Source organism: Thalassophryne amazonica, chromosome 12 (genome assembly GCF_902500255.1).
Source record: "Thalassophryne amazonica chromosome 12, fThaAma1.1, whole genome shotgun sequence".
Classification (NCBI taxonomy): Eukaryota; Metazoa; Chordata; class Actinopteri; order Batrachoidiformes; family Batrachoididae; genus Thalassophryne; species Thalassophryne amazonica.
The window spans coordinates 24192309-24208573 of record NC_047114.1 but is presented as its reverse complement, the minus strand read 5'-3'; the positions used below and the strand labels follow the sequence as shown (position 1 = coordinate 24208573).

Sequence of the window (16265 nt, the reverse complement as noted above, 5' to 3'; positions counted from 1 at the left end):
GTCTACTTTCACCTCCCTTTGCTCCCAGTCTGTGCCATTTAAATCAGATTATTCACTTTTATGAATCAGGATTTATCCGGATGTCACAAATGTTTTAAAACATGTTTAAAACTTTCCTGATAGTTGATCTACAACCGTACGTTTAATTGGGTGTTTTTTTTTTTTTTAAACATAGGTAATAATTTTCCCAAAAGCAGTAATGGGAGATTGCCTAAAGAGTAGAAATACCATTTTAAAGCACTTAAAAAAAACAAAACAAAAACATGAAAATGTATTTATTTTGAAGCAAAGACATAGCAACATAAGGTTCAATTCAGTTTATTTATGCAGCAACAAATCACAGCGTACGTTCCACAAGTAAAGTCTAAGTCTTACTCAGTGCCTGAGCAAGGACATTAGCAACAGTGTTAGGAAAACAAAAACTCCCTCAGGTGTTTATTATTATTATTATTGTTATTATTATTATTACAGCAAGAAACCTCCAGCAGACCAGACTTGGTGGGATGGTAGCCGTAACAAATATAATAACATAAATAATTATAATAAAATGAAGGACAATGAAGAATTAACACATCTGAAGACAGAAATGATGCAGCTAAACAGCTATATACCTATTGGCATAAGATTAAATCCTGAGAATAAGAGTTTTAGTGGACTGCTAAAGCTACTGATATCTGAGATATCTGTATGTCAATTCTATGCTCAGGCATCTAAATTAATTAATCAGTTTTTAGCCGTCAGCTAACCAAACTATGTCAAAATTTATTCACACAGTGTGTGTGAGGCACATGTAGTTTCAGCAGGGTGATGATAGTGTGATTTGGCGCTATATAAGAAAAAAGTTGATTGATTGATTGATATACACCTTTGAATCAGTTTCTTTGTCCTCAGAGTTTTTCCTATTTTATAAAGTTAGATGAAATCCTGACAGGAAGACCAGTGTGAAATTTAATTTCCTCTACAAATATTTCAGTTCACAGAGGTTAAAGGCAATTTTTTTTTTCAATTTTTGACCTTTACCGGAAGAACAATTGCATCAACTTACAGTTCTGCATTCATCTAGTCTTTGTCACATCATCATCATCACTTCAAGATGAGATTCTGCTTAATCCAAGGTTTTCTGAAATAATGCTTTTGATGTTTTCCCCCTGCAGTCTTCGTCCTCGTGCCTCGTCCAGCTCCTCCCAGTCAGAGCGCAGCGCCAGCCCGCTGGTGATGAACAGCACCCAGAGCCTTGACATTATGCCTCGCTTCGCCGTCTCTGCGGAGGAGGAGGGTGAGGCTGACAAACACACACCTACAACCTGTTGTTCTGGTTATGTGCACAATGCTCCTTGGATGCACAGATGACTTTGTGCAAGACTGACAGCTGTGCACCACAGGGTGCTGGATTGGCTACGAGATGTCTTGGCTGAAGCTAACTCAGTACACTGTAGTCTGTTTTGAAATATAACATGATAACGTGATTGATTGACGCTGGTCACGCTTTCCAGGGCCCCCTGCCAATGACTGCGTGCTCATCTCAGTAATGCACTTTGTTTTGGTGCTATTCTGGTTTTTCTGTTTCCTGTTTCTTCAGCTTGATAACAATTTTGTAAAAACCTTGTAACTGTTAGAATGGCCTAAGTAGTGGGTCACCCCTCTGAGTCTGGTCTGCTTGAGGTTTCTTCCTCAGTATCATCAGAGGGACTTTTTCCTTACCACTGTCGCCCCTGGGCTTGCTCTAGGGGTTGGTAAGGTTAGACCTTACTCATGTGAAGCAGCTTGAGCTTCACACCTGCCTTCAGCTTTGTTGTGATTTGGCGCTGTATAAATGAAATAAATTGAAACTGAATTGATGCTCAGGTTTTGCTTTTCACATTCTAGATGGGATGGTTTCCAATCTGCAGCGAATCCGCCTCCGCAGCAACAGCACTGGTACCAGACCGTCATTTCGGAGAGGAGCGTCCCGACGCATCGCTCACCAGCTGGAGACTCCAGAGAAACCCAAACCCCCAGCTGGTTGTAAAGTTCCTAAATCTGCCTCGGTGTCTGGCTTGTCCCTCATCATTACTCCAGGTAGAGTGAAGAACGACAGTCACCTCTGCAGAATGCAAACTCAGAACAGTGTATTTTAAAACTGTGGACTGAAAAATGCAGTGATATGGGAGAAGCTAAATATTCTTAAAGGTGAACTTTAACATTTTCAACATCGGCTCTTTTATTAGATGATTTAAGGTTAATCTTTTCACTCCAGGCAAAAGTGATTTAGTCAGTGAAATACTGATTTAGAACACAAACACCATCTCAGGCTAACAAGCTGTATGATGTAATGGTCTTCATGGACCTGATGGCATTCGAGGGGAAGCGCAGGTCAGGCAGACTGAACTGTTTTCTCCTTCCCTTTCTGATTGGAGGCGGAGAAGATGTTTGTGTTTAAAGTGCCCAGAAATTCTCAGAAATCCGTGTTTTTACTTACGTGGTGAACGTTTCTGGGCTGTTTTTGATATCATACGTCAGAATCCATTCATGTTCCATGCCCAAACAGTTGGTGGCAGTAATGCACCATGTTGGTTTGCAAGCCGCCAATAAACTCAAAAGAAAAAGAAGGGTTATTTTTATTTTGCTGGCCGCAAGGTTTTTTGTAGGATACTTCTGGCATTATGTACATTTCTCAGCCAATCAGAAAGTCAGAAGTCATTGATGCATAAAGGGGTGGAGCTTGCATGGCTCTACGTGTGACGAAAGACACCCGAACACACTTCTCTATCTAACCTGGTTCGGTGTTTATTAAATCATATTTTGGGGGACTGTGCGGTGGTTCTCCTTTTTATTTTCAAAAAATACCCGGTTTGGTCCGCTGGCTGCGGTCCGCTCTTCGTGCACTTTAAATCAATCAGTTCACGTGCAGACTGACTGACTGAGGATTACACCGACTGCGCTTTCAGTCCGGTGTCAGGGGAGGGCTGAGCTCCTGACACTAGAAAAGATCCAAAACTTGTAAATACGTGAAAAAATAAATAATTACCCAAGAAAACAGAAAGAGATGCACTAAATTAGACAATCTGCGTGATGGCGCAGCGACATTGTGCCATTGCTTAGGGAGAGCCCTGGACTATTGTTGTTTAAAAATGCAAAAGTACTTTATATCCAATGAATCACTTAAAAAATTGCTAGAATACTCAGTTTTAAAAATATTCTATAGCTGGAGCCCTATATGTGGCACACATTCATCATGTACAGTGAATGTGAACAGCACAGTATCAAACCGAAAGCACTGTGTGTCGCTGCGCCTCTCCGTGGTCTCATGCGCAGTAATGCATCATAGTGCCCGTGAGGCACGGAGCTGAACAGATCGTATATACGAGGTCTATTAGAAAAGTATCCGACCTTATTATTTTTTCAAAAACCATATGGATTTGAATCGCGTGTGATTGCGTCAGACAAGCTTGAACCCTCGTGCGCATGCTTGAGTTTTTCCACGCCTGTCGGTTGCGTCATTTGCCTGTGAGCAGGCTTTGAGTGAGGAGTGGTCCAGCCCCTCGGCGGATTTTCATTGTCAGGAAATGGAGGAATGATTTGGGCTTTTTTTTTCCATCAGAATTTTTTCAGAAACTGTTAGAGACTGGCACCTGGAAACCATTCGAAAAATTTATCTGGCTTTCGGTGAAAATTTTACGGGCTACACAGAGAATAAGGACTGTTACTCCAGCTTTTAAGAACGGCTTTAAGGACGCTCGGCGCGCCGCACTCCATGCCGCCATCGAGAGCCACAAACCACCGGATCACGATGGATTCGCTACTGGAGCAAGACAAAGGAACACCTCCGTTTTGGTCTCACAGGGCGGCTTTGAGATGGCGTTCAGACAGCTGTCGGTGGTTTTTCCATCGAGTGATTATCCGAGAAATTGTGGATGTGCCTGGACATGTCAGAACATGTCCCGTGAGGCTTCATCACCGCGTTGCTGTGTGCCATGCGGCACCGCTGCGACGCGCGAAGCCTCCACTCTCTTTCCATGACAAAAACTCCTGTAACAGTGGAATGTGCCGTTCATTTCCAACCTGGATGCTGTGTTTTATCCGGGACGTCGTCTGACTAACACAGGAATTGTGAAAAGACGTGGACATCAGCAGTTTTTCGGCACATTGAGACAGACGTGCGGAGGAATTCCGCGCGTCGCGGCGGTGCCACATGGAGCAAAGCAACGCCGTGATGAAGCCTCACGGGACATGTTCTGGCATGTCCAGGCACATCCACAATTTCTCGGATAATCACTCGATGGAAAAACCACCGACAGCTGTCTGAACGCCATCTCAAAGCTGTCCTGTGAGACCAAAACGGAGGTGTTCCTTTGTCTCGCTCCATCAGCAAATCAGTCGTGACGCACGAAGCCTCCGCTCGGATTTCCATGACAAAATCCCTTGTTAAAAGTGAAATCTGCTGGAAAATGGTTGATGTCCAGCTCTTGTGATAACCAGAGAGTGCACACGACTGTCTGGCTCCACAGAGCCATCCGTTTAGAAATGATCTGGTGGTTTGTGGCTCTCGATGGCGGCACGGAGCGCGGCGCGCTGAGCGTCCTTAAAACTGTAGTAACACTCCTTATTTTCTGTGAAGCCTGTAAAATTTTCACCGAAAGCCAGATAAATTTTTCGAATGGTTTCCAGGTGCCAGTCTCTTACAGTTTCTGAAAAAATTCTGATGAAAAAAAAGCCCAAATCATTCCGCCATTTCCTGACAATGAAAATCCGCCGAGGGGGTGGACCACTCCTCACTCAATGCCTGCTCACAGGCGAATGACGCAACCGACAGGCGTGGAAAAACTCACGAATGCGCACGAGGCTTCAAGCTTGTCTGACGCAATCACACGTGATTCAAATCCATATGGTTTTTGAAAAAAATAATAAGGTTGGTTTCTTTTCTAATAGACCTCGTATTATTACTTGATCACCAGCTAAACTCTGTAGGAGATGTGACAACATTATTAAACATGAAACTCACCTCCAGCATGGAACCATGATCGTTTCACAGTGCAGAGAGCACAGGAACCAAACCATAGCCTGTGGTGAAAAGCCTCTCACCCGCCTGCTGTGTGTCGCAAATAACCACAGCAAAAATTAAATCCTGTGTGATAATCCAACCGACATCACGGTGTACAGAGTTGCGTTGTGCTCCTGAAGTGAGCAAAAAAGAAAAAAACAAATTACAGTTCGCTGAAAAAGCTGCATCTGATGCAAGGCGCTCACTGCCAGCAAACTTTCAGCAAAGGTGTCCAGTGGCACATGTGCCCCCTGCGCGCTTAGTAGCTCATGCAGCCGTTATGAACACACACACACACACAAACACACAGTTGACTGATCATTTCAGCTCTATGCATGTGGAACGCAGCACTCCTTCCCACTCCGGTCCCGTGTTTGCCATCCAGACGTTTGGACATCCTGCAGTCTTCAGCGCCCTTTATGGCCTTCTGATGGCAGTGTGTGTCATCCAACTGTTGTCTACATGCGCTTTGGATGCCATCATGCAGGTGTGGACGAGGTAATCTGGTTACGTTCTGACACTGCTGACCACGCCTCTTTCCCTCCCAACTACGTCCGATCATGGTAATATTTTCCGTTTCGGCTTGGCTCCTGCACATACTTGCTATGTGTGACGGGGGATTAAGTCTTTGCTCTTATTATATCATGTTTCAAAATCTGTCTGGGAAGAATTTACTTCAAATTGTCTCCATGCAAACTCTAGCCTGCTAAATCTGCATTTTATGGTTCTGGACACAGGCTTTCTGAAGTTTTGGGTTGAAAAAATCAAGCATAATGGCAGATTTTCCAATTTTGAAAAGAGGGGACAGCCTGTCTTGTGATGACGGCATGAAGAGCAAGTTTAGATGGCAGTGCGTAGAGGAAAAAGACAAGAATGGTGACTTTGTTTCTTTCTGTGTCAGGAAAACAAGCCAGGGAGGTAAGAAGATATTTTTATTTTATTATCACTTGCATTATGCATAAGATAATAAATGTTGGCATGAGTGTACTTTTATAATATTTATGTCAGAGTCTAGCCAGATAAGCAATGTCTTTCCTAGAGCCCTCAGCTCTTTTTTTGCATGAAATGAAAAAGTGAATAAATTAATTTAGTACCTTTCAATATAAGCAATGTTTGTATTTTAAAAAAGAAATTGGCAAAAGCCAAAGAAAAGAAAGATGAATGCAGGCTGGAACTTGGTTTGTCCCAGGAAAGTCAATCGAAAACCCAGACATCTGTACATAAGGTGACCAAGAATTTGAAAAGAAAGATTATCAGTAGCTCCAAAGCTCCTGCCAAAACTAGGAAAACTCAGTGAAGGTTTAACAAGTTGATGCATTAATGTGGTATAAATAATTATGTTGTTCCTTTTGAATACATAGGCGTCAACCTGAGTCCAGAAAGGGCAAAGAAAGTGCAGGTTTCTTGAAACCACCGACTCCGCCAGGTGATTTCACAGATTAACAGCAGACGGGATGAATTCATCAATTAAATCACCTGGCCGAGTCTGTGGTTTCAAAGAAACCTGCAGCTTCTTCGTCCTTTCTGGAGTCAGGTTGGCACCTACAGTATGTGAATTGATACTGAGAATTGTGTTCTTTGAATTGTCATTTCCTTTACTGTGTACTTTATATAAGCCACAATGTATGCTTTTTGGATGAAAGACAGGTAGCGCAATACAAGTTGTGTGAACAGACTGGGGTGGAAAAATTGATCTGACCCAACAAAAAATTGGAGGTTTTTGGAGATATTTTTTTTTATTTTTGGGGGGGGGGGGGGGGGGGGGGGGGGGGTAAATAGACCTGAAAATGCACCAGAAGCATCAAGGATTCAATTTTTTTTCTCCCCCAGACTCCCCGTCAGAGGCTTCTGGCCTTCAGCCCTTGCTAAAAAACTTTGAAGATTTTTTTTTCCATGGCTCACTATTATCACTGCCTGTAAAAGGTATTGTCTGATCTACAATATGGCCAAGAAAATTCAACAAACCAAAAATACTGATACTGTTTAGGCAAATTAAGAATGCAGGGTTATGTTAATTAGTGCTTAGTAATTTTATTTCTTTAAATAAAATTGGAATCTAAATTATATGATTTCAGTTGTTAAAATTATTGCACACAAACATCATTGAATTTCTTTAATTTTCTTTTCTGATCTTTTTTTTATGTCCAGATGACTCAGGAGGTTCACCTTTAAGTCCCAAATCGTCGTTGTCCCTGTCATCCAATCCTTCTTCCAGGGACTCGTCCCCCAGCCGGGACCTCTGTATCAGTGTCAGCTGCCTCAGGCCTCCTGTGGTGATCCACAGCTCTGGGAAACGGTTTGGGTTCGCCTTGCGAGCGATCAGAGTCTACATGGGAGACGGTGATGTCTACACGGTTCACCACATGGTCTGGGTATGTAGCCTGCACTCAGGAGTGCTGTCTCAACCACCTACAAAAACCTTTTTTGTCCATAAAACATCTTCTCTTCTGTTGGGCTTGTTACATGTTGGTCTGTAATTTAATTTCAAATTGAACGATGTTCTGACTCCACTGATAAGTGCTGAAGCTCTGTGACTGTATGCTGGTATCTCTTGGCCGCTCATTTTGATTTGAGGCTTTCTGTCCACAGTGTGTTGAAGAGGGCAGTCCTGCACATGAGGCTGGACTGAAGACCGGTGACCTCATCACTCATGTCAACGGGGAGTCGGTCCAGGGTCTCGTCCACACTGAGGTGGTGGAGCTCCTGCTCAAAGTGAGAAATACTTGAATTATACTGTGATTTTTCTGTTCACCTATTTTTATGTACTGTCACTGTGTTGTAGTTTAGACAAATTGACTTTTGTAATAAACATCAAGGATGTGTTTTCAACAGAGTGGTAGCAGGGTGACCCTGCAGACAACTGCACTGGAGAACACCTCCATCAAAGTGGGTCCTGCCCGAAAAGCCAGTCACAAAGCCAAGATGGCTCGGCGCAGCAAAAAGAGCAAGAGGAAGGATGGACAGGACAGGTACAATGCTTAACGTCTGCACCATCTCTAATGCTGCGTTTACACATAACGACGACAAGTTACGAATGCCACGAAGTACACATTCTTGGCCGCTGATCACGACTGTGATTATTCGGGGCAAAGGCGTCAGGTGTCCTCAGGAACTGCTGCAACCTGTTACCACACATTACGATTAATGGCACGTGTTGCTGGAGAATTATCAGGAACCATTACGCACGGTCAAGAATAGTGTTCCGCGTTGTTGCGCGCTATTGTGCGTAACAGCGCATCGTTAAGTTCTGTCACATTGTGAATGAGGTGAATTGTCTCCACACACACACCCCCATATTCATCCAACCGAATTCAGATCGCTCCAGTTTTTCAGAAGAACTTTGTGACTGCATGCGTAGTTGGGCTCTGTGCCATGAAGTGGTGCAGAGAGGAGGAGGAGGAGACAGACAGAGCCAGATGTGTGGCTTCATGAGGCATCAGGCACATGCAGCAGGTGGAACACCTGCAGGAGCGCGCTGAAGAGCACTGAAATTAGTCTTTTAGCCGACTTGGTGTCAGCAATCAAACTGAATGCGGTGCAGCAGGGTTTAATTGTGCGCGCGCTTCTTCCTCCGCTGGACTGGAGGAGGTGCAGAGATGTCTGGCTGCACGTGAGTCTCCTCTCGCTCCTCTGGTTGTTCAGACTCGTTCTCCCACTCATCGGTTACAACAGCAGGTGGAACACCTGCAGGAGCGTCCTGAGGAGCTTCACCAGGAACTGTGGAATGACACTTGGAGCCGAGTTTAATTGTGCGCACGTGACAGAAAACTGATTCGTCGTAGCGCGCAGTGAAATGAGACGCCGCGTTACAAGTCGTGTCAAAACTTGACAGTTTCCGTGTCACTTCGTAATAACGCGTGACAGTTTGGGCTCCAAGAACCATCACAGGAACCACTATGAACGTTGTCACGTTCTATTAAGGATCACTACTCATCAAAACGGATCAACACGTTCAGTTGCGACCTCCACGACGTGAGACGAAATGAGGGTGGTGTGTGACATTCGTGGAAGATTTTTTGACAGGCAAAAACATGCTCCACGAATATCACGCACTATTAAGAAACCTATTCAGATGCGTTAAGTCACATTAAGAATGTCAGGAATGTGTCACGAATGACAGAAAAATGACATTCGTAACGCGTCTTGCTTATGTGTAAACGCACCTTTCAACACTAGCTTCACTGGCAGTGATTGCGTTTTCAACATCACACTGACAATTCACACAAACTGACTTCAAATACAATGCTGGAAAACAAATTGACAGAAGATGTAATCTTATTTTGTTTCAAAGCCTGGCTTTTGAAACATAACTGAAGGCAAAGATGGACAGTTATTGCCTTATAAAGGTCAGAAAGGTTTCTTTGCCTGATTTTCACATTTTGCTAAACTGAAGCTGTAGTCAGTCTTCATAACTGACCACAGCAGCTTTCTCATTTCACACAGTGTGTTTAAGTAAATGCTTTATTTAATCTTTTATTTTCTACCATGGTTGTATGTGATTATTTGATTACTAGCATGAATGGGTAGAAAATAAAAGATAGTTGATACGTGGGAACCGTAGACCAATTAAATGTTTAACCTCTGAGAGAGCTGACTACCAGAACGGAAGAGGGAGGAAAAAAAGATAATCTATTTTTACACCATACAGCCTTCAGGCGTATCACACAAGTCATGCACAGGCAGACAGTTTTGACTTGTGGTTAAAATTTTAAACAAACTATTTCCAGACAAGTTATTGAAATTAACGTCACGTCTGTCATTTTACAAAGTGAAAATATCAGCTATATGTTTTAGTTTAAATAATGCACTAATTTTGGAGGTTTTACTGTTTACATATGCACTTGCCGCAATGTATTATGGGAAAAATTAGTTTCATGTCATCAGTGGTTGTTGGTCGTTATAATACACACACTGAAACGTGTGTGGTGGTTTTACAAATAAATCTGTATTTGTAAATATGTAATTTTTTTTTCATTTGTAAAAAAAAAAAGAAAAGAAAAAGGCAATTTGAAAACTGCAAATCTGTTGAAGTGATTCATGTACTGGCCAGTAGATGGCAGTGTGAACAGCAATTGCCACACATTACTGTAGCTAAAAGTGCTGAATCACTTCTTTCTTTCTTTCTTTCTTAATTTCTTTTTCTTTCTTCTCTCTGGTCACCAGGTCTCTTTTGCTGAGAGAAGGCTGATCTGAGACAGAAGCGCTGGCTTGTTGTTGTGACAGTAGCTGCTAGTGTAGTGGAGTCAGTACTAAAAGCTGTCGGTGTAGCCTTTAGCTGTAACTTCCACTAAATTTTTTAGGGGTTTATCGGTTTAGCCTTATAAAAGTTAACTTTTCAGTTAGCTGATAAACGGTTATCGAAGCTAACCTTTTGGTTAGCTTTGCCCACCACTGGGATTGGAGTAAGTAAGAGCAAAGAAGCAGCTGTTGTAATTGAACACAGAAGTGAAACCCATGTCATTATGTGCAGCAGGCGCCGCAGCATCTTAAAGAAGCTGTCGAAGCACACACCTCCTCCGCCCATGCAGAGCAGTCGAAGCTTTTCTTCCGGGTTCCACCAGTCGTCCAGCGACAGCCTGTCTGGCTCGCCCACACAGTCACTGTCTCCTGGGCCTTCCACGCCGTGCCGCTCTCCGGCTCCAGACCACTCTGGAGGTGAGTGACAGTTCACACAAAATCCAACGTGTTTTCAGTTTCCACCAAGAAACAACCACTTTGTGCACTTTACAAATAATGGACTGCCAGTGTGATAACAAAACATTTGCTGTACAAAACTGCTTTTTAAAAATATAATGACAAAAGTGCTCATATATGACAAAATTTTTCACTTATAAAATACATAAATTAGGTAATGAAAAGTTCTGATTTCATTCATTGTTGACTCTTTATGATGTCATATCAGGCAAAACACACCGCAAATGAGGTTTGTAACTTCTTAAGACAATTTTCCACTACAGTGGACAATAAAGAATTATTCTATTCTATTCCATTTTAATTGATTAGTTTCTTTGATGTTGTAATAATAATAGTAATCATCATCATAATTTGATTTTTTTTTTTTTAATTCTGTGTTTCAAATGAGCTTTTCTGTGATGAAGGGAAAAAAATTACAACATGCACAAAACCTTTACACAATGTTTTGTGTAATACTGGTAACTACTTAATTGAAATGTGGTGAAGTACAAACTGATGCATAGATAAATTTCATCAATTAAAGTTTTTGTTGTTGCTGTTACAGGAGATAAAAGCAAATAATGTGAGCTTCAAGTGCATCTTTCATCTTCAGAGTATTTGCATTCATGTCAGAGACAGGAAGTAAGGCACTTTTGGCATTAATTTTCTTATCTGCTTTTCATGGCCAAGTGTGACTTTGAAGCCTTCTTGTGTGACAAGCTAGAACATAAAACTATTGCAGTAGTCAATTCTGGAAGATGCAAATACATGAATGAGACTCCTGACATAAATCATAATAGGTATTGGTTTAATAATTTAAATTAAACAAGAGAAAATGGCATTTTTTGTAATCTCTTTAATATGCAAGTCAAAAGACAAAGACTTTTGACTTGCAGCAACTATTAGACTTTGATCTAATGGCTGTTGCACTGAAGTAGAGCCTGCGTCAATTGCCAGTAACAGATCAGTCACCACTTTAGTTAGTAAGTGCAGTTTATATCAAAGATGCACCCTAGAAGTTGATGGTAGAGATTCAAAAATATTACGTTAAAACATGCAACAATTTCATTTGGAACCACTTTTTCAAGAATGTTTGATGAAAAATGGAAAAAGTTGACACTTTGCTTGTAGTATCTCTTGATACAGACTAGGACTCATAAGAAGCCTTATTTTAAAGCAATCAGGAACAACTCCAGTGAGGAGTGATACATTATTATAAGTTATTTATATCCATATATATCAGTTGGCCTTTTGACCTGGTAATGAAGACCTGTTGATCAGTTACACTCTATTGCAGGTAACTGATTCTCTATTCTCAAGTGTGGAAACACACGCACACACACACATACATATGGAGCCACTAAAAACAATACTTCGGGGGTGTGTTTGTGTGTGTGTAAGATAATTAAAAAGTGATCAAAATAAATAGTGAATTGAAGGACTGTAATATTAGAAGCATCAGTATGACTGAAAGACAACAGATAAAATGACGTGATGGGAGACTTCTTTCCTCTCGGACAGATGAAGAACACACTCCAGCAGGGATGTGTTCTTGATGACTTCACCACAGTAAAGTTTTATAACCATGAGATCTGGACCATTGGTAAGCCTCAAAAACGGGAACGCGCAATTTAAAAAGCCTGTAAAGACAGACAGTGGTCACTTTGTTCTAGACTGATGGAAAGAGAAGATTGTGTTGAAGGGAATGTTGCTGTAAGTCTGGCTTTTACAAACAATTTGATGTTCTGAAATGCCTTGTATTCAGCTACACTTTTTGATCTTTTTTTATGTTTTTGCCAGACTCCAGTTCCTCTCCGTGCTCCAGCTCTCCTAATTCACCAGTGCCACAGGCCCGGCCCAGCTCTCTTCATGTGCTGAGTCGCTATACTAAAGCTGGTCGCTGCAAGTCCACCAGCAGCATTCCACCGTCCCCGTTGGCCTGCATCCCTCCTCCTCAGCCTGTATCTCCTCAGTGCTCTCCCTCCTGCATTCCCACTCACCAAAAGTCCCTGCAGGGCTTCCATGGAAGGACCTTGTCCCCTCCCACTATCACTCGCCATTCTGTGCGTCCCCGCAGTGCGGAGCCGCCACGTTCCCCCCTCCTCAAGAGGGTCCAGTCAGCGGAGAAACTGACAGGTGAGAAGCTCCCAGGTGGTTACTTTGGAGAAAAGAAGCCCTTTAGCGCACGACGACACACCATGGACCTGCCTCTGTCAGAGAGGGAGGGGCTAGAGGACATGGAGGAGGACGCTGCCACTGGGTTTGTTTGCGTGGGTGAGCACGGTCGGCAGGGCTTGTATCTAGGAGGGCAGAGAGGCCACCAGGACACGTTTGCTATGGCTGCCTCGCCACAGCAACGTGGCGGCAACCACCACTCCAAAGAGGTGGTGGTGATGAGGAAGCTGGCTCTCTCAGAGCGACGAGACTCCTTCAAGAAGCAGGAGGCCGTGCAGGAAGTCAGTTTTGATGACATGGAAGACAAAGAGACGCTATCAAGCCCCGCGCCTCCCGTGACCCAGCCCACGGCATTCAAAGCATCCTGGATCAACCCAGTCCAGTCAGAGTCCAGTCTGAAAGTAGAAGGTAGAGGAGCACAGCGTGCCGCACCACGGCCCAAAAACAAGTCAGCAGAAAAATAAGCGCCCCCCCCCCCCACACACACACACACACACACACACACACACACACACAGACCTTCATCAGACAGAGAGAACTAACGGGTGAGAATACACCGTTGACTTGCTACTGTACTTAGATTTGAAGGCCTTGCATGTGTGTCCAGAATACTGTGACAGTATCCCAAAATATTACAATCAACTGCTTGATGGAGGAAGAACAATCAAAGACTCCGAGTAAATTATGCATCCTGTGACGCTGTTAACAGTCATGACTGCCAAACTGTTGCTCGTTTTCTCTCCTGGTTCTTAAATCACTGTGGTAACTGTAACTCGTTTACGTTGTAAATATTTTTTGTTTGAAATAATGAAACTTATTTATAGTTTTTTTTTTTTTAATGATCATTTTGGTTCAGCTTGCTGAAAAATGCAATGATGCTTGAGCTCTTCTTACTTTAGAAATTGTACAGACTGTGCAGCTGTCAAAGATCCAAAAAGTAAGTTGCCAGTGCAGGTTTGGTGTTAGTGCAAAAAACAAAAAGTAACGTCAGTTGATATTGTAGCTTCATTTAATTCCTTGGTGTTGTTTTGTGTTCCATGTGGATCTTTGACTGTTAATAATAGAAATGGTTTGTCCCACATGTTATAGAAGTGTAGTGCTGATTCCCCTAATGTAGGTTTTCCCGAATTTGACTTTACTAAAACAAAAATAACATTAAAAAAGTTATTAATTGACAAGATGTGCACTCTTGAGTGCACGTCTCCTCTAAATGCTTATTGTAGTTTTGATGCTTTATGTGGATTTCACCAAAAACCAATGCCTCCCCCCACTAGAATACACCCAACTTTGGCAAATGAAGAGTTTTAGCTGACAGGGTAAAGTTTTGTTGAATCCAGAACTTCGTTCGAGCAGCTACTGCGTGGTTAAAAATTCTGGGGCAATGATTTCAGTAACGTGACTCGTTATGTGGGTGAAACGAAACTGTTGTTTTTCTCTTATTATCTACCTACTTGTTGACACCATAGACTGTATATATACTGGAAAAAGCTTGCTTGATGTCTCCTACAGGCCGTGTTGATAGCAGCTGCAGTGCTGATTCACAGTGAACTCATTAATGCATAAAGGGGCGGTGCATGGGTGGCTCAGTGTGTGATGAGAGAAGCCTGATCACATCCAAGGGCGGAGCTAGAGGGGAGGCTGAGGTGACACTGGACCCCCCTGAAATCTGATTGGACAACCCAGGTTCCACCCCAAATGACTGACATGTCATGGCACCACACGCACGTCGGGTCAAAAGGAGCCAGTTGCATTTTGAAATCATTGACACCTATTGACTGCTAGGTCCCTCCTGTACAGTAGTAGGCGATATGTACCACAAATAGTTGTAATCCACCTTATTAGATATAAAAGAAAAATCTTCCCCTTGAGCCATATTTGAACCTGAACACCTCAATCAGAATATGGTTTCCTAATGACATCAGAGTTACATCGGTGAGTAAATGACTCTTTTATGCCACAAATAAGGTCCAGGTTGTTAATAGCGGCATTTCTCCTTTAATTCGGGATGCCTTATATGCAAGGTTGGGTAGGATTACTTTTAAAGAATACATTCAGATTACTTGTAATCTGATTACTTTTGGATTACATTTCAAAGTAATCCTACCCAACCCTGCTTATACGAGGTCTGTCCAAAAAGTATCAGACCTTTTTATTTTTTTCAAAAACCTTATGGATTTGAATCACGTGTGCTTGCATGAGCCAACCTTGAACCTTCGTGTGCATGCGTATGTACATGAATGAAACTAGCAGAACGCTAGCTGATTCATGCTCTGTTGGCTAAAGTGAATTGTAAGATGCTGGAGCTGAATGAAATACAACTACTTTATTCCTCCTCTGTTCTATATAACAGCTGTGGATATTGAATGGACAGAGTTGCTCCGTCCGTAAGCGGTTACAGAGGTAGAATACAGGACGCTATTTGTGGCTATGGTCAAGTTAGTTTCAGGTAGGATAATTTGACACTGTTGAACCCACAATGAATATCCGAATATCTGTCAAATACCCAACCTCAATCTAACTTCACCCCAGTGCTGTTGTGTTAGCTGCGGTGGAGCGAGGTAGGGAGTGAATGAAGAGAGGGAGCGGTCACAGTAAGAAAGCTGATGAATTACATCAATAACACCTTATTTAATGATTGTTTCACAGCGGTTACTTTCTACAGCACAAGACATCTAGAAGTTGAGTCTTTAATTGATAAATAGACATTTGGTTTAGTTTTTGAAGAAACATGATCTAGAAGAAGATATATTTAGTTTAATAAGTCCAATAAGGACTGGAAGGACTTTTTTCAATATACGAGCTTAATTTTGCTCTCTGAGTGACACCAAAACGATGCATTTCCCTGAAAAGTACACATGCCCCTGAGTGGTCCTCAGTTGGCTATAGCCTAACCTTATGATGAATGCAAAATGAGTGTGGTATTATTAATATTGTCTTTAAGAATGCTTAATTTTCACTGTTGCTGTACTTTGTGTGAAATCGTAGTCAAATCGTATATCATATCAATAGAGATACAATATTTGGCTTCAGTATTGGGATGTGAAAATTTGACCATATCGTGCAGCCCTACCGTCAACTAGCTGAAAATTTTGAATATTAATTTACATCTAGAGGGGTCTATTTGTCCTAACAATTTTAGGCAAGAAGTGGGGATTTAGTAACGTGTAATTGTAAGTGATGCTTGGAGTAACAAAACTGGCTTATTTTTTTATAGGGTCAGTTGAGAATGAAAAGACAAGGGGACAAGATTCATGACTTCTTTGTAAAGAGAAGCAAATCAGGCAAAGACAGAACTCAACTCTGGCATCAGCAATCCTGACAGCTCCCATCCTGGGAATAGTCAGGAGAGTCAGTGTCAGACACAACCCAGCCCTAGCCTTTATGTGTGTGTGTGCGT

The 16265-nt window shown here is 42.3% G+C and overlaps 1 protein-coding gene across 1 annotated transcript in view; it reads left to right on the top strand.

Annotated features, from left to right (window-relative positions):
- The window catches only part of LOC117522679 (microtubule-associated serine/threonine-protein kinase 3-like), a 105935-nt gene extending 91196 nt beyond the window's left edge, over positions 1-14739 (top strand). Inside the window, 8 exon segments of the mRNA XM_034184130.1 lie at positions 1155-1276; positions 1867-2058; positions 7169-7392; positions 7610-7732; positions 7853-7989; positions 10491-10675; positions 12494-13339; positions 13386-14739. Coding sequence (XP_034040021.1) covers positions 1155-1276; positions 1867-2058; positions 7169-7392; positions 7610-7732; positions 7853-7989; positions 10491-10675; positions 12494-13332 — 1822 coding nt within the window. The 3' untranslated portion in view covers positions 13333-13339; positions 13386-14739.
- Positions 14740-16265: the final 1526 nt, after the last annotated feature.